The sequence below is a fragment of the Lissotriton helveticus genome, chromosome 3_1 (assembly GCF_964261635.1).
Source record: "Lissotriton helveticus chromosome 3_1, aLisHel1.1, whole genome shotgun sequence".
NCBI lineage: Eukaryota > Metazoa > Chordata > Amphibia > Caudata > Salamandridae > Lissotriton > Lissotriton helveticus.
Window position 1 is genome coordinate 1,866,849,849 of NC_136061.1, and position 20,704 is coordinate 1,866,870,552.

Below are 20,704 nucleotides of genomic sequence, written 5' to 3' on the forward strand. Positions count from 1 at the left end.
CCTCTCCCACACTGATTAACTGTTTTTGGCCCCGAACTACTGTTCGCGGATTGTTTTCTGGAGATTCTCTGTCTGCAAACAGGAAATAACAGATTCCTCTTTACGGATAGTGAAAGGGTAGAGGACGCAGACTTTTACGTGCCTACTTATTCTCCCCACTGGTTTTATTTTATTTTTATTGGTTATTTTTGTTATTGGTTCATGAGGTATTCACTGCCTGCAAACAACGTAGAATAGAAATATTCTGTCTAGTCTTTGCGCGCAGTGATAAGATAGGCAGTGCTGACTTTTTGTCCCTCGTCGTGAGCTGTCATGTCTGTCTTCTCCCCACTGGTCGATAGCTGGTTCAGCCCGGACCGTTTATTAGAGGTGGATCATCTAGCTCCGCTGGAAGGCACCCCTAATAAAGACATGTTCGTAAAACTATGGATTAGTTACCATAGCCTATAGTAAACTGTGGCACAGGTATACCAAAGAAAGCCAAGAGAAACAGTGGCCACTGATAGGATCCTTCGACCTTGATAAAATAGAAACGTTAGAAATAGCCCTGCGTGATAATAAGACAACGCCCGTTATGCTTGACTGCCTCGGTATGTGGCGCAAAGAAGCAATGCAACAAAAGAATAGAGACGAGGACAGACCAGGTAAAGGAACATATCGACAGGACGACCTCAGAACACAACGTCCTGAAAGTAATCCCCCGACACTACGCACAGGACGGCCAGACTTAGGGCAAAACCAATGTGCTTTTTGTAGATATGCCGGCCACTGGAAAGCCCAATGCCCGACTCTACTGAGCGTGAATAGGAGCAGAGGACCGACAGGAATAACAGGCCGGCAGAAAGGGAAAAGGCGCGAGACAAAGATGAATCAGACTGACTTGAACAGGCCAGATAGAACCACCACGTTTGATTATGCCCGATGGCACAGATTTCGCCAAGCCAACTTCAGCGACATGTTCGAGTCCTCATAGATCCAACAACGATAAGACGGGAAAACCCAGTGTAGCTCTAAATTGACAGACGACAAACCCCGATGAAAACAGAAAGAATAATGTACACACACATGATCAAGCATCCTTACGTTTAGCCAAGTAGGGAAAAGTTTAGGGTATTTCGAGGTAAGGGTTACACAAGTATCCTTCGCCGATAGGACTAGGGATATTGCCTATGTCTGAAGACCTACTACCTCCTTTTCTTCCGCGTCCTTATAGGCATATAACTGAAGCCTGCTCCATTGCTCCAACAAAAAGCATGCGCAGCATATAAAAGTGAGATAATTATGGCCAATAACTGTCTTATGTTTGTCTTGGGTCTTTTTATATAATATTTGTACTGTCTCCCCGTCTGAGTTTGTGTGTACGTAATGCATGAATCTGCGTCATCCCTCTGCCTGTGTTACCTTGGTACTTAAACTTTTGTTAACAGAAGCTTTAGTATGGAACAACCTGGAAAGAAAGGAGTGAGAAAACGAAATCCATAGGCCACTTATGAACTTGATCTTTTATTTAACATAACGAACAAGAAACAAATAACACTTAATAATGCCCTAACAACAGAAAACGTTTGAAACAAGAACGGTAAAACTAGGAAATGAAAGTCAACAGAACATTCGCCCCCCCCCCATTCTGGAACCTTCCAAAGTAGGGCAGGGTTACGGTTACGCCCAGCCGGCGGCAACCCATATAAGGCGGGCCCTGCTGCCAACAACCGGTCAGGAAATCATAACATAGAGTGGAGCCGGAGGAGAGGCAGGGGCCAGCGGAGTCCGGCCGCAGCAGCCCTGGATAGCTGCAGGTAGTCCCGCCACATGTCTTCCCGGTCCGGCCACCCATGGCCAGGGACCGGGGCCAACTGGACCCGGCTGCAGCCGATGAGCCAAAGAACCCGTTCATGGGGCCAGAGCAAGGGGCGTCCGGCCGACATCCGCCGGAAGCCCGGTCCAGAGAAGGACAGGACACTTCTTTCTTTTCCTCTCCGTAATGGCCGCAGCAGCACGCCCGGTGCCACTTCTGTCATGAACAATGGCCGCGACAACTCTGGGCGGCGGGATGTCTTGTACATACCTCCAGTCCTGGTCGGGCTGGGAGGGAGAGGCGACGCGGACGAGCCTCTCCCACCTCCACGGATAGGAGGTCTCCCAGCCCCCGGCCCAGCGCCGAACTCCTCCAGCCAGGCGGTGGTGCCAATACCTGCGTAGCACCGAACATACCATGGTGGCGCCCCGATACTTGCGCAGCACCGAACATGCAACGGTGCCGATACTTGCGCAGCACCGAACATGCAACGGTGCCGATACTTGCACAGCACCGAACATGCACCGCAGGTGGCCATACTTCCGCAACACTGGGCATGGGTTCATTCCAAAAGGTCTCCTCCACTCTTGCAGACACGACGAAGGGCGGCCGCTGCAGGCCTCAAAATGGCGTCTGGGCCCCCTGGAAGGCGGGTATCGGCCGCTAGAGTAACTGTGAACAGCAACGTAACTCGGGCGCTTGCCCACCGGAGCACGAGCCCCCACCTCCGACAGCACCCCCACAGCCTTGAAGATTCTACAAACGTCCCAGGAGCCCTCGGCCCCTGCAGGCTTCCGGTAAGGAACAACTGCCTCGATCGCTAACAAAACAAGCATGACATTGCCACTCTTTCTGTTAGCATGAATTCTCGAACTGCCGAAAAGGACTCTGGTCCAACTGCCGGTTGTAGGAAACATTTTTTCTGATGCTACTTCCGGACTAACCCGGCCCCGCCCAAAATGGCGCCGGTGACAATAGGAACTTACGAACGCCACGTGGTGTCTTCTTTTTGCTAATAAAGAAAAGCTTGATTTTCTGAGACATGTACCTGACCCTTTGTACGCTTAACGAGAAAGAAAGAGAATTCACTCGACGAACATATAAAGGGACTCCGTTAAAAAAAAAATGTTGATTACAAATGTACGATGTATTATATTTTTTTATAGCTGATGTATAACCTCGCTCATGACGCACATACACGGTATGCATATAGGAAATCTGATTGCGATTAGTCTGACGGTGCTTCTAAACTATGAAATAAATGCCCCCCGATCCCCCGACCAGTTTATAGACGTTTTTAGTTTCCTACGAATGAATGAATAAACCTTTCTAATGTTTTCTAATGCTGCAAATTAACCCCCTACTGTACGCACTTTAGCCATTACCGTGTCCAGCCAGGTACGACTGCACCTTCATAGATCTACATGCTGAATGATTTTGCAAAATAAAGGTTTCTCAAACTATGAACGGATATTGCATGCTTTTTTAAAATATGGGATCGGCGGGAGAGTTCTTTTCTGTGCACCCTACTCTGCTCTCTCTTTAAGGTTAATAGAAGATGGTTGCCCAGCCCCGGATGGAGGATCGAATCTGAGACACGACACTCTGCCGTCAAATATGCGACTGACTCAGGGACTCGCGCCTGGAGAAAGACCTCGACTTCTGGGGATGGGTAAAAGCGAAATGGTGTAAAAGATGGAATATAAAGGTTGGGTAAAATGAAACGATGTAAAATGATAAAATATTATAAAGATACGACACTCAAAGATACTAGGGAACAGAGTTGACCGAAGAGCTGATAAACCTTAGAACATCACAACGTTGAAAGAGGTTTAAGGACCCCAATAGCTAAATACACCTACCAACTGGAAACCTCGCACTAAGTGCTTCTGATTCTTTAACGTTTCCCTACTCACAGCCTATGAGTCGTACTGCCCCCATTCCCCCCTTAGCTCCAGAAACCAAAAACCCCAGGGATTCTATCCCGAGGGGATAAGACGAGTATGAGGTAAGTAAAGGACTTTCGTACCCGTGCTTTTGATATGCTCGAATGTTGTCCCCCTCCCCTCCCCTCTTTTTTTCCCCTCTACAGGCCACACCGGAATCACGACCAAAGTATGGTGAAGATCTGAAGCCTCGCCCTGTCAGATATACGAAGCGGACAAACACTGCCTGGTGGCACCTAAACACACCCACAAACTGCTCTCTTTTTACCCAAAAGAGCCAATAGAGTTTATGACATGATAAAAGCGATCACCCTTGATCCATGTTGCGTGAATGGACACCTGTCACGTATGTCTGAAACTATGAGATGATGTTTGTGTATGACTGACGCGTTGACTTAACTGATTAACGGACCGAGAATGCAAGAAATGCGACACACTGGTGCCCCCTTTTTTCCTCGATGCATGTCCCCTGTACCCGGCCTAATGCTCGTCCATCCCAAACTGCGTGCTTTCAAAATTCTAACACAGACCCGTAATGCCTTATGTTGCGTAATGCGCTGAATAGCCTGTCTTAATGCACGGCCACTCCCCATGTCGCACGTGTACTATTTAGCCTGTTGTTGCACATCTCTCTCTCTCTCTCTCTCTCTCGCTCTTCCGAACGACTAAGCACCTAAATTGGCAAACCGCCACCCCTAGTGCCCCGCCAATTGGCCCCAAATACCACGAGTATTTGCTCAAAATTTGTCCTAAGTAAAAAAATCACCCTGACGCCGTGTCACTACCTCTCCTTTCTGCTAAATTGATGAAACCGAGATTTGGCCAAGAGGGAAAGGACAGGTAAGACGACTGAGGTTCCCTAATCTGACCCGAAATAAGGAAACTACATGTCAGCGGCTCCTGTGTTATAAAAAGATGCCTCAGATAACGCGACCTTCCCCGTCCCGAATTGTCGCAATACCCAAACAGTAAAGGTGATCGAAACATCCCCATCTTCCCAGAACACCCCCAGTTTCGTATCAACTGCCCCCGACGGGAGATTTAAACTGCCCCTCACCCCCGGTTGTAAGAGATGGGTCGATTTACGCCCTTACTACAGCTTTTCTATGTCCCTAGTTGTTTTCCACAAGACCCCGGTTTTTTAATTAAGTAGTCAGGTTGTAGGAGGCTATGTAGGAACTAGAACGATGTTTGCAAAATTAAGATTAGACCAAAGTGAAGAAATTGTTACAATAAACCCTGTTGAAAGTAAAATGTTTAGCTGAAAGGCAGGATGCATTAATAGAATGAAAAATGTTTAGCCTATGTTCATCTCTCAGAAAGATACCTATCAGACCATGGTGATAGCACATTGCGTTTTTGATATATAGCCCAGGAGAGCGGTATAGCTTTGTAAGGCTCGTACTAGGAAGGTGGGTCTCCGTCAGAAGAGCTGACGTAACTGCAATGCAATAAAAGGCACCAGATCACGTACCATGACCAGGCAGAAAACACCATTGCGTTCTCATTTACCTGGAGCTGGGAGAGAAATAGACTTATGTGATTACCTTCCTCTGCCAATTCTCTAAAGACTGTCTTTTCAAACTCATTTAAGGGTACGACTGTCGGAGGAAAGAAGGACCGGATGTGGGAGCACGTGGCCTGACTACAGACTATGGAACATCTGCAACATTGGCCAGGGCGAGACCGCGACAGTAAGGAGCTGCAGGACGAGGCACTGTTTTCGACAAAATAAGAGGAAAGGGCTGACCTGATGCCCCTGCTCGATGTCTAATGCATGCCGAAAGGTCCCCGCTCTCAAAACTCGGTCATGAGCCCGCCTACCTGAAGTTTTTCCGCCCCCCTAGTCTGTTCCCGATCTGGCCCTGCTCCATCCCCCCTTTTTTCTCCGACCTACCCTAAAGGACTGCTCACACGCACATTTCTTCCATCTGAACCTTTTTGACAATCAACTCAAAGGACACAGGGCGAAAAGGACCTTTTTGACCAGAAACACGAGGAAAAGGTCGTGCCCTGCAACGCGGGACCTCGAATAGAGCTGGACCCTTAGCTCCACCGCCGGTGCTCCACAGCGCCAACAAAAGACGACAAAAAATGCTGAGAACTCATTAACTTCGAACATTGACTCCCTCAATCATCGTTTCTGCTACGTCTCATTTCTCTCCCAGCCACCATTGTATTAATTATGCTCCACCATTGTAACATGAACAGAACTCTCATATTTAATGACCTATCAATTCACATTCCAAACGACTATAAGCAACTATGAAATGTACTCAATGCTCTCACTACAGAATCATTTTTGTCTATTATCACATTACTACGACTCTCCTGCAAACGAGTTTTTATCGATAGACCCGCCTCCTAAGATGAAAGATTTCAAAATGTAATGTATATAACTCCTTCACCTGGGTACCTACTTCTTTTCCGAGGATCACCACAGTCGACGTGAATCGGAAATAGGCCAGCAAGATGTCTTGGATATGTTAAAGGGAGGACTGTGGAAAATTAGTACGGTTTGGTAAACATTATCTGCGCCATCTTGCCTCTTCCCCTGAGGCCACACTTTTTGTCGTGCGCACCCTCGATCAGAACAACCCTTTTTTTTCATGCCACTGACCCCCGGCATAGCCCTCCTCCCTCACAGAGCCCGCACCCTGACCAACCCCCGCTCACACATGCCTTGGGACATAAACCCCTCTTCAGCGCAGCGCTGCCTCAGAACCCCATCCTGTTCCCAGCACGACACCTCCCTTCATTCCTTTCATGGTCCCAGGCCCTTTTGATGCAAACCCCCTTTTCCTGTGTGCCCGTTCGTCCTCCCCGTTCCCAGGCCGACACCTAGCCCTGCCGATACTGTTTATTGCCCCTCCCCGTACAGTAGAAAGCTTCCCTCCTCAAAGGACCCCCGAATCGATCAAAACCCCCACCCTAAGAGATCCGATCAAACCCCCACGTTCCATGAATCGGCGGAATGTCCAGCTGCGCGATAATCATCACCTGTTGTGACCGGGGTGGGACTTCTGCTGTATATGTGTGTGGGAACGGGCTTGGAGCGGGGGTTCCGAGAATGTCTTTCCGTACATCAAAGCATTGCCATGAATATGTAATATGTAATAAAGTAATAAACTTGTGTATAAGAGGCCAGGCCTCAGAGATGCGGGCAGAGCACCTCATGACGATACCTGCTGTCTGAATTGTTGTGTTCTCCTCCGGAGAGAATAAACCTTGTTTCTTGCCTTCCCGTCTCCAGCGCCTGCCTCTTCATTGATTAATAATTTGTGGGTCAAAGAGGCGATACCGCCGGGCAAATATCGATTGTCCCTTAACCTTAGATTCAACACAATGATGAAGCATGTCACCGTGAGGAAACTCCGGTGAGTGAGGGGACTCAAGAAAGAAAGTTTTCTTTCTTTATTTTGGCTTCACTTATATTTTCTGTGAACAGCCGCAACACAAGACAGGTCCTTGAACCCAGGAATTTGGGCTCACACTTTTCATATTAAGTTGCTGCCAGACATTGGTTGCAGTACAATACATCATACGAGCTGTGAGCATAACTCCTCATTATAACAGAACAATGAAACACTTACCGTGTTGTAGACTGAGTAGGCAGAAAGGACGTCAAATAATGCCTGTTGCCTGGGAGGACAGAAAAAACTGTTACATTTGGTAGGGTGGACAACACTCATACCATGCAAAGAACATATGTACAAGTAGACAGTGTACTATTTTTACTGAGTTAGTGGCAGTAAGGCTTTTTAGAGAGATATCCATGGATAATTTCATTACTTGGATTCCTCTCTTCATGACAGTACAAAAGCCAGCAAATTCATTTTTGATATGAATAACTAGTAATTACAAAAACCACCAATGTACATTGCCACGTACATCAATATCTATCATATTATATACAAACTAGCAGCCCGTCCCAAAGTTATCCGGGTATGATATGCTGCCGGCCAGTAGTATATTGTTTTGTAGGATTTCGTTTTGATGGCACTTCTTATCTGTGACAGGCCTGTGAAACGCTCCGATTCACAGTGCACTGCTGATACACTTAAGAGTGCGCGTTCAGTAGTGTGTGAACTCGAGTTTCCCTACTTTATTTTTCCTTGCAATATTATATAGCGCGAACTCGACAACATGGCATGAGCACCATTTACATTACAGAAGAACACATTCATTTGTGGTAGGCACGGGGAGACAAAGAAATTTGCCTGGAATCACACGATGTTGAGCTGATGCCGAGATTCGAACGTAGCTCCCCAGCTCTAAAGTTCGCAATTCTAGAACTTGTGGCGGGAGGTGTGTCTAAAAGTGTATGTCGGTTATAACGGTTGAAGAGATATCAGCTGCCATATTAAACAGTAAATCTGGAAAGGCGGCGGGCCCGGATGGCCTACCGTCAGAGATATATAAACATATAGCAGCAGATATCGCTCCCTTCCTCACCAAGTTATTCAATCAAATTCTGGAAGATGGCGATTTACCCCCTACATCATGGAACAAAGCTTCTATTACGCTTATTCTGAAACCAGGGAAGGCATCCACCTCCTGCAGCTCCTATCGCCCAATTTCAGTTCTTAACGCTGACTATAAGATCTTCGCGTCTTTACTAGCCAAGAGATTGGGGCAGGTAGCCCCCGCAGTGCTACATTCTAACCAAAAGGGCTTTGTCAAAGGTCGCCAACTGCACGAGCTGATATATGATTTAATAGGAGCAATTGATATGGCAACCAGTTCATCGCAATCCTTGGCTATTCTCACCTTGGACGCAGCCAAGGCCTTCGACAGGGTCAATTGGGTATACTTGTCGGGGGCCTTGGAAAAATTTGGCGTGGGAAGGGCCTTTCGCAGAGCGGTTGAATTACTGTACCATAGCCCAATGGCCTCAGTCTTGGTTAATGGCGGACTGTCGGAACCATTTACCATCACAAGGGGCACTCGGCAGGGGTGCCCGCTTTCCCCTCTACTTTTCGATATCTATATAGAGCCATTTGCTCAAATAATTCATGATGATATTAACATCATTCCATTTAAGTATAGAGATTGGGAAAAAAAAGTATCTTTGTATGCTGATGATCTTATGATCATAACCTCGGATATCAGCACAGCGTTCCCGACGGTCATAAACCTAGCTCAACAATTTGGTAACATCTCTGGCTATGAAGTTAACGCCACAAAGACTGAGGTTATGGCCTGGAACAGCATAATACCGAGACTCCCAGTACAACCTTGTGACAGCATGAGATATCTAGGCATAAAAATTGTAAAGGACATTAATCTGATCGCCCATTCAAATTTTACTATGGTGGCTAAAGAATGTAGGAAACTAATGAGTTCTTGGAGACATCTTCCATTAACGCTCCTAGGTCGATCAAACTTAGTTAAGATGTCTATCCTACCTAGGCTGACCTTTATCTTCAACAGCTTACCACTTTACTTTGATATGAAATTGATAGCTAAGATGCAGAGTGACATTACCTCATTTGTATGGAGGAACAAGACTGCTAAAATCTCTTGGAATAAACTAAGATGTCGTAGGGAGAAGGGTGGCCTGGCCGGTCCAGACATTCAGATTTATGCTTGGGCCTTTCAGCTGACACATGCCCGAATGCTACTTAAAACTCCATCAGATCAGGGTATCGGGTTAATGTTTTCATCATTATTACAATGCAAAGGTCTAAGTCAGTTGGGGTTTCTATTTAAGTTTGGAGACCCCAAATTCTTTAAGAAAATCAAGCTGAAGGTACTGCAGGGCCTAGCAAGAACTTGGTATAACCTCAGAACTATAACCAAAATAGGCTACTACTCTAATGGCTCTCCTATATGGGACCTTCCTGCTCCGCCGGGCTGGACTAAGGATGCACTGATAAGCCCACTAAAAGATGCTGGAATTTTAACATGGGGAGACTTGTTTTTTGAAGGGGAAATGTTTTCCTGGAAACATCTAGTGAGTCAGGTAGGCCCCAATCTTTCCAGACTCAAATTCTTGCAAATCTCAAGCTGGGCGCAAGCACAAAAAGTGGGTTTCCACACGCCTCCAACAACGACCTTTGGGAGGAAGTAGCCAACTAGAATCTTGCTTACTTGACAACCCACCAAAGTCTAAAGAGGTTTCCCACTTTTACAATTTAATCCTAGATGAGATAGACGGAACATTTCATCTTCCGGTCCAGCTGTGGGGCTCTTTACTACCGGCAGCAAATGTGAATGAACTTTGGCTAACATCTTGCAACGTTCTTTGGGATATTGTTAAACCTGCCTGGCTACGCAGAAACCATCTTTTTACTACCCTTCATAGGGCTTATTTTTCTTCCCAGTGGCCTGTCCCCGATGCGGCCAAGTAGCAGCCTCAGATGTTCATGTTTTACGATTGCCCACTCTTAACATCTTTCTGGCAATCAATAGGCAATATATTAACATCATCAATAGGTTCTACTGTGAATATAGATCTCAGCATGGTAATTTTTGGGGTAATGGACAAAAAATGTAGTACTAATAACAACCTCTTGTTCTACTCAATGCTGGTGGCCCGACGTGAGATCTGCAGGCGCTGGAAAGAGGTCTCTCCATCGACGTTGTGGGACTGGAATGCTTCGATGCTTCATATATCAAAATTGGACCTTTCTAGGGCTGGAAAACCCGATAAAAGAGCTTTTTGGTTGAAACTTGATTGGTCCCAATAAATAAAGCTGTTTTTTTTTTGTTTCCCCCCCCCCAGTTCCAATGATTATGAAGCCATGGCACACTCTTTCTGCTCTATCACCTACGTCCTTGTTTTTTTTATTAAAGGTCAATTGGTGGTTACGACAATGGTGGAATCTGGCTAATGGCATACACTACCGAAATAGTACACAAGGGTTCGTGATTATCTGTGAAACTGACATGACTGTAGGGTCCGGGCGCCTCCTCATTACGATCGACCCCCCTTCCAGTCCAGCACTGTGACAGTATGTCTTTTTCTCAAATCACATTTTTCCCAGTCCACGGTACTATTGGGCCAGCCATGGTTGAGATGAGGAGCAAAAAAATAAAAAAAAGTGTATGTCGGTGCTGGCCATCAATGAGAGAGACCTGTGCATTTTTCAAATCGGTGGTGAAAAAATATGAGTATGTTGCTGGAGATGTGGGCCGCCGTGCCACCAAAGTACTTACCGGGGGAGGGTAAACACCCATTATTCCGCAACTTTCTTTCCGCATACCATCACTCCGCATACTTTCATTACGAAAGTACCATGACTTCGTGATGCCATTATAACGCATGGCATTACATTTTAAATGCTTTTACCACGCATACATTTACAACAAAATTCGTTGTAAATGCATGAATGGTAAAAGCCTGTTTTTTTAAAATGTTTGGATAAGGTAAGTATGGGTATAGGGGTATATGTTTTGGGGTACTGAGGTATATGTTTTGGGGTGTTTGGGTATTTTAAGGGTTCAGATATAGTTTTGGGTTATGGGGTACAGGGGTAGTTTTAGGGTTTGGGGATAGGTATGGGTTTTGGGGTACAATGGTATTTTTAGGGTTCAGGGCTAGGTTTGGGTTTTGGGGTACAGGGGTATTTTAAGGGTTCAGGGCTAGGTTTGGGTTTTGGGGTACAGGGGTATTTTAGGGTTCAGGGGTAGGTTTGGATTTTGGGGTAAAGGGGTATTTTTAGGGTTCAGGGCTAGGTTGGGGTTATGGGGTACAGGGGTATGTTTAGGGTTCAGGGGTAGGTTTGGGTTTTGAGGTACAGGCGTATTTATAGGGTTCAGGGCAGGTCTGGGTTTTGGGATACAGGGGTATTTTTAGGGTTTAGGGATAGGTTTGGGATTTGGGGTACAGAGTATATTTATAGGGTTAAGATGGGTTAGTGTTTAAGGGTGTTGGGGTATTTTAAGGAGTAAGGGTGGGTTATGATTATGGGGTGCAGGGGTATTTAAAGGGAGCAAGTTGGACACCCTGAGCTGTAATGTACAGAACCTGGGAAGAAAAAACAATGAAATATTGGGCACAACGCTCACTATTTGTTTTCCGTAATCCCGCGCCCCGCACACGCCCACGCCCCCAGCACACACCCCCAGCACACGATATGAGACATGGCATGAAGGGCGGAACGTACCACATGCCCCCAGCGTTTGTCACGCCCCCAGCACACGCCCACAGCACATCGCAAACACGCCCACAAGGGACTACTTGGCTGGCACGGTTCTTTTACCTTTTAAATGTATATGGTGGGTGTCTGCATAGCCTATGTCCTTCTGCTGCAACTGCCCTTTCCAACGCTGTATTGGGTGTTGTGATTGGTGCTGTGGTTCCTGAGATTACCCGCCTCAAAGCTTTGGGTTCTCTCTTTATTATATTAGTATAGAATAGATATTGAGCCTGATTCGCAAAGATTTTTCTTGGCCTTTCTCTTGTAGTACTCCTGAATGCCAGGAATAAGCTAGGTCATGTCACACCTACTCGAACACCAGACTTTGTGAATCAGGCTCATATTATCAACATCATAAAATTAATGTAGGGCAGACATCCTGTTTCTTAGCTTGGCATATTAGGGTTGACTTACCTTTCCATGTTTTCAGTGTACGAGCACTGATCACAAAGTGGCTGACAAACAGGTTATACTCACCAGGGCTGCCTTTTATAATGCAGGGACACAGAGCTCACCGACAGACAAATAAAAGCAACCATTTTTCTTTGAAAACGGCTTGCATAGATACTGTGTCAAGTTCAACACTACTAAACAATAGTATATCTGTCACTCGTTCAAGACTCACCACTGTTCGCTTTTAGTACAAACGTGACCTATTCATATTCCAACCCCAGCTACAAGCTATAGACTATATTCCTTTAGATAAGACCAATCTCTATTCTCCACTTCCCAGCCAAGGTCATCGAGAAGGCCGTCAAAGCCCAACTCTTCGAGTTCATCGAAGTGAACCACATCTTGGACCTCTCCCAATCTGGCTTCCGAAGCAACCACAGCACCGAGACCGCCTTTCTCACCGCCACAGATGTCATCCACGCCCTTCTTGACCGAGGAGAAACTGCAACCCTCATCCTCCTGGAACACTTAGCTTCCTTCGATACCATTTCGCACTGCACCCAATGCACAAGACTCAACAACGCCGGTATCCGCGAAAAAGCATTGGAATGGATATGCTCCTTCATCACCGGCTGAACACAGAGAGTCAGACTACCTCCATTCCTCTCGGTACCCACAGAGATCAGCTGCGGAGTACCTCCGGGCTCCTCCCTGAGCCCCTTGCTTTTCAACATCTACATGGCCCCACTCGCAGCTATCGTCAGGAATCATGGACTCAACATCGTCTCCTACGCCGAACGCACCCAGCTGATTCGCTCCTTCACCAACTAACCCAAAGTCGCCAAGAACAACTTTTAAGATGGGATGAAGGCTGTCACTGCTTGGATGAGGAACAGCTGCCTCAAACTCAACTCAGAGAAGACATAAGTCCTCCTCATGGGCTCTACCTCCTCCACCTGGGATGACTGCTGGTGGCCCGCAGCACATGGAACTCCCTCCACACCGTCAGACCATGCGCTTAACCTCAGCATCATCCTGGACTCCTTGCCCACTAGATCAATGCTGTCTTATCATCCTACTTCCATACACTACGCCTACTCCGAAAGATCTTCAACTGGATCCCCACCAAGTCCGGAAAGACGGTCACCAACGCACTTGTCAGCAGCAGAATCGACTACGGGAATGCCCTCTTCACCGGCATCACCCAGAAACTCCTCACAAAACTGCCGAACATCCAGAACGTCTCTGTCAGACTCATCCTCAACATCCCCACCGCAGCCAGATCTCCAGCCACCTAAGAGACCTCCACTGCCTCCAAGTCAACAATAAAATCACCTTAAAGCTCCTCACAAACGCCTACAAAGCCCTACACGATGCAGGACCTGCATAACTCAATTACTGGCTCACATTACACGCGCCCACCAGAGACCCCCCCCGATCTGCCCAACTGGCCCTGGCTATCGTCTCGCCTATCCGCAAAACCACAGCCGGAGGAAGATCCTTCTCCTCCCTCGCAGGATAAACCTGAAACAGCCAGCCCCTCCACCTCATGCAATCTCTGCACTGCCTATATTCAGGAAGGACATCAAGACCTGGCTCTCCGACTGAACCTCTGCGCCCTAGACAGACCAGCAGCTCTCCCGCCACCCCCAGTGCCTTGAGACCCTTATAGTTGCGAATGTGTGCTATACAAACCATTGATTGATTGATAAGGCAACATATGTAAAAGCAGAAGATGCCTCTTTAAGTTAACACACTTTTTCGCATCGATGAGGTGATGTGTTCACCCTTGAATCCTTCATGAAATCATCTCTTCACACAATGACTAACTACGTCCATACACAGGTAAATGCTCTGTCCCGCAATCTTCTGGACAAGGCAAGTGTGCTATAAGGGCACAACAAGCATTGGAAATGCTTGAAAATAATAAGTCTGGCTTTAAAGGAATGTTGTATGGTAATGCAAAGCATTACCAGTAAATAGCACCCAATGAATATTGATTAGTGTGGAAGCAAAGAACTGTACAATAATGTTGGTAAGTAAGTAAGTAAAGTAGTTTTCTAAAGCGCTCGATTTCTGCGGCGTCTAGGTGGTAGGGAGGTGTGAGGGGAACTGTTCAATTCGGACGTGAACTTAATTGGGGGAAACAGCTAGGTTTTAAGCATTTTCCTATAAGCTGCCTATTAGGCTGTAGCCTCATGGCAGCCGGCATCTTGTTCCACAATTTAGCTGCAGAATGGGATAGACTCCTGCCGCCCCATCTTGCTCTATGGATATTAGGAATTTGTACCAATATCTGCATATCCAGGGCACCTCTTACATACAATGCTTTATGTACCAGACAGAGGGCCGTGAATTCCACTTGTTGTTGAGTTGGTAACCAATGTAGTATCCTGATACCAGCAGAAGTAGGATGACCTTTAGGAATATTCAATAGTAATCGCACAGCGGTGTTTTGTAGAGATTGTAATTTAGCCATCTGCACCTTGTCAATGCCCAAAAATAGGGCATTACAATAGTCTATTTTAGAAAGGATAAGAGCTACTACCTCAGTTTTCCTAAGTTCCTGTGGAATGAATGGAAAAATCTTGGGTAGGACCTTCAGTAAAAAGAAGCAAGAGGACGTCAGGCGTTTGATCTGGCCAGCGAAATTTAGCTGGTTATCAAGGATCACTCCTAGATTCTTAGCATTAGTTGTTTGGCAGGGACATTCAACCGCCTCTGTTGGTCACCATGTTTGATTCAACAGGGTTAGTCCCTTGCCAAACTCCATAACCTCCGTCTTGTCAGTGTTAATTTTAAGAAAGTTGTGATTCATCCAAGTCATAGTTTCAGTCAGGCAGTTCTTGAAGCTAATGGCTGTCACCTCTGGTGTTTTTGATATGTATATGACATCGGAATACGAGACCAGAGTAAAACCATGCTCTCTGATGAGTCTGGCCAGCGGGTAACATAGATGTTGAATAGGGTCGGTTATAGAGCTGATCCTCATGGTACCCCGCACGGAAGATGGAAAATATCAGATTGTAGATTCTCCCAATGTATCCTCTGCTCTCTACAACCTAGGAAGGAGGAGAGGAGAGCCAGAGCAGTCTGTTTAACACCTTGCCTGCGGCAGGAATTCTAGCCCGGTGCTGGACATTCCAATCGCGGGCGTGATGGAACCCAGTCGTCATGCGCACAGGCCACCCGTGGCTCATGACGGCTGGGTTCCATCATGAGCATCGAAGGGATTAATCCCCATGGCCTCCAGCCATCACACTAACACCGCATGATTCACAGAGTCAAATGCTGCTGATAGGTCTAGCAGGATAAGGACGACTCGCCCCCCCCAGCCACCAGTCTGCGAATCTCCTCTGTGGCCATTATCAAGGCCGACTCCGTAGAATGGCGTGGTCAGAAGCCATGCTGGCTAGCATCTAAAAGACTGTTAGAGTCAAGATGTTGAATAAGCTCATTATTTAATTATTTTTCAAGAATTTTATCTGCTATGGGCAAGCACGATATCGGACTGTAATTATTGACCTCAGTTGGTTCAAGGGCAGGCTTTTTCAAGATCGGCCTGATGTAGGCTTTCTTCCAGGACTGCGGGAAGGTCCCAGACTTAATTATGATAGTTAGGAGAGGAGCTAAATGGTAGTAGATTATTCCCGAGGCCAGATGCGGAGTAGCAGGGGGGCAGGGATCATTAGGAGAGCCTGACTTAGTTAATAGAAGGAGATTATTCACATTCTCTTGAGTAAGGGCCCGAAAGTTGGTTAGGTGGCCCTGGGTAGCTTTAGCGGCATCATGGACTGTCTTAAGGAGGTCATCATAAATTAATTGCACCTTTGTTTGGAACACATTATCCATCTTGTTGCAGAAGGTTTGGTCAGGTCTAAACTGATTAGCCTGCTGATGCTTGGACAAGATTTGGACTGATTTCAAAAGCTCCTTAGAGGAGTTCTTAGCGGCCCCAATTCTGGTAGTGAAATAGTCCATCTTAGCTTTTTTAATGGGCTGCTTGTATTCTTCTAAGGCTAGGTTATATGCCCGTTTAAATTCCTTACTATAATCAGCTCTCCATAGTCATTCAACTCTTCTGCATTTGGACTTTATGTTTTTAAGGTCCGGGCCATACCATGGCAATGTCGCCTGGCATCTTCTTAATCTAATGGTTTTTTCTGGAGCCACCTGATTGACCGCCTAGCTAATCCCTTCCTCAAATCAGTCAACTAACACATTATTATCTGCGGCCTGTGAAGGAGGGCATTTATCAAGAGACTCTTCAATGTTGTTCTTCTGTATTTTATGCCAGGGTCGGGTTTTTACAAAAAGTGGACTCTCTCTTTGACATGCGGTAGTTGGGCTGTGTTACTTTGATTTTAAAATGTACAGCTTTATGATCAGTCCAGGGTAGTTGGGACATTTTGACCAAAGGGATACCGGGGTTGTTGGTAAATATGCCGTCTAAAATGTGCCCTTCCGAGTGAGTAGATAGATTCTGAAACAATTTGAGATAGACCGTGTGCTGCCTGATTGTCTAGTAGCCTAGCAGTGTCGGAATTGGTGACACTTAAATAGCATTACAATGTCATGTGTGCCCCTGAAAGTTCAAGCACAAGCAGCTGGATAAGTAAAACAGAATTATCGGAGCTGTGTGGTGGGCAGGCACTTTTTTATGTGGAAACATAAACTTGTACCCAATCAAAACACTTACTCCTCACTTTCAACATGTGGGCAGAGCCAAAGATCTTCTCATGGTTATACTCACAAAAATGTCTGGTGACAACTGACCATAAAAATGGCAGCAGTGCACTTCATGGGGCAATGACAACAATCTTTTTCAACATCTTTTAACTAAGGTGATTGAACAGCGTGGAAGCTGGCAGTGTCTTGAAGTGAAGGGCATACACTGATGCACAGCCTAATAATATCACTCAAGTTTGAGAAGAAGCAACGCTGCTTCGTCTTACTATTCATCATCTTTGATAAAGTGATGCGAGGGAAGAAGTCAGGTGGTCAGAGGCAGCGGGGAAGGGCAGTCTCAGCAGCCAATCACATATGCGAATGGAGGATGCTGAAGTTCTAGTGATGTAGTTTAGGAACCCAATGGAGAAAATATTAACTTTGATTCTCAAAGTACCTATCTTACTACAGTGAGTAATATTAAATACTGTCTACACTGCATGAAAACCGCAGAAGGGTGGTGCTCTCCGAAGACGTACAACTGTGTTGAGCAAGACTCTTGCTTTGGAAACATTAATACATTTCTTGAATGGAGGAAACCTAACATTATGATTCTCATGGGCGACTTATGAAGAGTGTAAAATGGGCCCTCGAGGACATCTAGCACCTCCTTAAGCCATCAGTTAAAGATACGTAGATTTAAATAGGGTGATGAGCTTAAAGAATAGAAAACATGGACGACACAAAAGATATACTTATTAGTAACGATTAGGAATTATTGATGACTGGTGAGGGAAAGTCAGCCATTTGATTAATGTTAGCTGTGCAGATTTAGATTTTTGCCCTAGCTTTGGCCAATATCTGGATCAACCCATACAGCTAGCCAATTAGGAGAGACCTAGGTGGACCACATATTCTTTCTGAAGGAACACAGCAAAGAAACAAAAGTTAGTTTAAATCTACCCCCGTTCATGCTCAGTTTCGAGCATGCCAAGGTTCAGCATTATCTCCGATTCATTGGAAACGACTGGGAGAGTCTATTCTTTTCTATGGACTGAGATCCCACATTAATGCCGAGGGTAGCAAACATATCACCAGTGAAAAAGAGACAATGTACTGCCTGATAACCTAAGGGACTTACATCCCTAGCAAAGCACCATCAGAGTACAATTCGTTATGCCTTAAATGTTCAGTTTGAAATTCCTAATGGATCGATTTGAAAAGCTGGTAAACACCCCCAGCCTCTTGCCTCGATTCCTTGCCACCATGGTCTGGAGAAGTTAACTTCTTTACCACACAGACAAAGCCAGAGCGTACAAGCACCCATTGTCATAAAACACCACCTGACATCGCTCTCAAAAACACATTGGGGCGAACACATTGTAACTAGTTTGAGACCACTATACAGATTGTCTCTGACGCGGTTACTGCTTCCCATAACACAATACGGTTAGTGAGGCCATACTGCAAAATATTCACATCTTTCAACGAAATAATCTGCCCTGGGTGATCTCTCTGATCCCATATACAGTATCAAATGCCCATTACAAGCCAGCTGCAAATGCAGGTGTGGCTTTTTAACAATTGCTACACTAACATATGACAAGAAATATACCATCTTCATTTAAACAAAAGGCCAAAGCCCAACAAATATATCAGCGGGACACCATAGGCCTAAGGACCATATCACCTGCTTTTGTTTACAACCAATTTAACACACTGCTAGAGAGCACTGAAGCGGGTGGAAAGGGGCAAGAGACTCTAGCGACACCATGGCAGACTAGAAAAATGCTGCAACCCTTCCATGTGCGCAGGTGTATATCAGGCTGAAACTTGGCATTCATGAGTTAATCAAGAGAGTGTACAGGTCTATCTCTCAGTATGTCTAATGAAAGCTTCACTAGATTTTAACTCATTAACAACTACATCATGTGCTTTTACCAGTTATGTAAGGAAGCTCAAATTCCATGGGTTGTACCAACACTGACATACAAAGAGACAAACTGTGAGGGTGGCAGAGGGGAGTACTGACTTGACTCCATAGCGGTCCCGGAACATGATGTGGTTGCGGAAGGTTCGGTTGACATCCAGGTCAATCTGTCTGATCTCATCTGAGAACCTCTTCGCCTGTTCTTTCATTCTCTGCAAGGAAGTAGAAGAAAGAAAAAGGGTGACATAGAATGAGGCAGTTAGGGAACGGACAGTGACAAAGATGCAGAAGATTGGAAGACAACAATCATTAAAGCATAGTAGCTGTGTGAGACGAGACAATGAGAATGTAACTGAATAGAAGTTAGAGAAGGAGAGAAAGAGAGATATTGAGACACGTGGATAAAGCTCTTATAACCTTCCTACAAGTAAAAGGGACTTCGAACATCAGCTTCCGTTCTGATTGTTTCATTTCTGAAACATGAACAGCATCTATTGGGTAGAAGAAAAGACAGCAGGAGCACTGATCGTTGGCGTTTAGGAATGAACCATAGAGTGCTGTACAACAAGTAAGGATGGGAAGTGTGCTGTGACAGGAAAGGCTTCCTCGGCAGTCTGGCATCAATAAATAGAGCCTAGGGTATCCCCAGGAAGACTAGCCAGGTAGATACATGGGAGAGTTCCCCTCCAGACTGGAGCCTCTGAAATGCTGGCAAGCTAGGGCAGAAATAAAATAAGTCACACAGCTGGTGAGGCCAGATCCGGTGGCCCAGTGGACTAATGAATCCACTCCAGGAATCTGTTTGATCTCATGTGCATAGCTTCAAATCTCGTTGGCCTCACTCAGCCTTTCATCCTTTTGAAATTGATAAAATGAGTTCCAAGGAGTTTGGCAAAATGAACATCTGTAATCCAGCGCCAAGGCGTCCTAAGGTGTGTGCATGCGCTTTACAAGTGCACATTATGTTAGCCTTATTGGTGACAAGCTGCCTACAGCACTACTGCTGGAGACTTACTAGACAGCTCGAGACAGGAGTCGACATCCCCCAGTGCAGCCTTGTGTACAGAGCGCGTTTGGCATAAAAACAATTGCCAAGTGTTGGAGACATGAATGAGGAGTGCGCTAAAGTAGAGTCAGGCATGTAGCAAGTCAGCCTTGTAGCATTTTGTGCCCTACATTGTGCGCCTCCCAAAATAAGAGTGCAGTACAATTGGAATCTGATGCTCTGGTGCAGCTGTAAACATCAGGTAGGAAAAACAGCTGCAATGATCATTCTCACAAATTCCTTTTCACAAAACCTGCCCCTTACACAGTCAACCCGTTCCCATGTGTCGTTTTCAAAAGAAATATAAAATCCATTTTATTCAAGTTCAGATGAAAACAATGTTCCATCGCAAGGAAACATGACATTGTTACATAATTCGTAATTGACTGCGTGAAGAGTACCACAGTGAAACACCAAGAGCCTGTGTGTGGATAAAGTGCACACACTTTACCCAACAAAGTCATCAACCTTCAGAGTTAAATTTACACAGGTAAAAGCAAAAGAACACAGACTGCTTGCTCTACTGAGTAGTGGCTGCCAACCTGGTTTGCCACCTGGTCAGTTTAATACCCACATGCGCAGTATTTTAGTGTCCCCGACGGTACACAAATTTCAAAATCACCTAAATCCTGTATTTTTTTTTACCCTTCACAGGACATACTTGAAACAGTAAATGCTAGAAGAAAACAGTTCGACAGCTGCTCTAATGACCTATGACTGATAATTAAAGTAAACTCAGGCAGGCCATGCCAAAAATACATACAATTTTATTTAAAGTTCTAC

The 20,704-nt window shown here is 45.7% G+C and overlaps 1 protein-coding gene across 3 annotated transcripts in view; it reads right to left on the reverse strand.

Annotated features, from left to right (window-relative positions):
- Positions 1-20,704, reverse strand: part of LOC144823924 (uncharacterized) — a 523,537-nt gene that overhangs the window by 65,723 nt on the left and 437,110 nt on the right. For all 3 annotated transcript variants that reach the window (XM_078682843.1, XM_078682842.1, XM_078682844.1), the window contains 2 exons: positions 18,979-19,088; positions 7,335-7,383 (listed from right to left, as the gene is read on the reverse strand). In XM_078682843.1, coding sequence (XP_078538969.1) covers positions 7,335-7,383; positions 18,979-19,088 — 159 coding nt within the window. The remainder of the gene's footprint in view (positions 1-7,334; positions 7,384-18,978; positions 19,089-20,704) is intronic.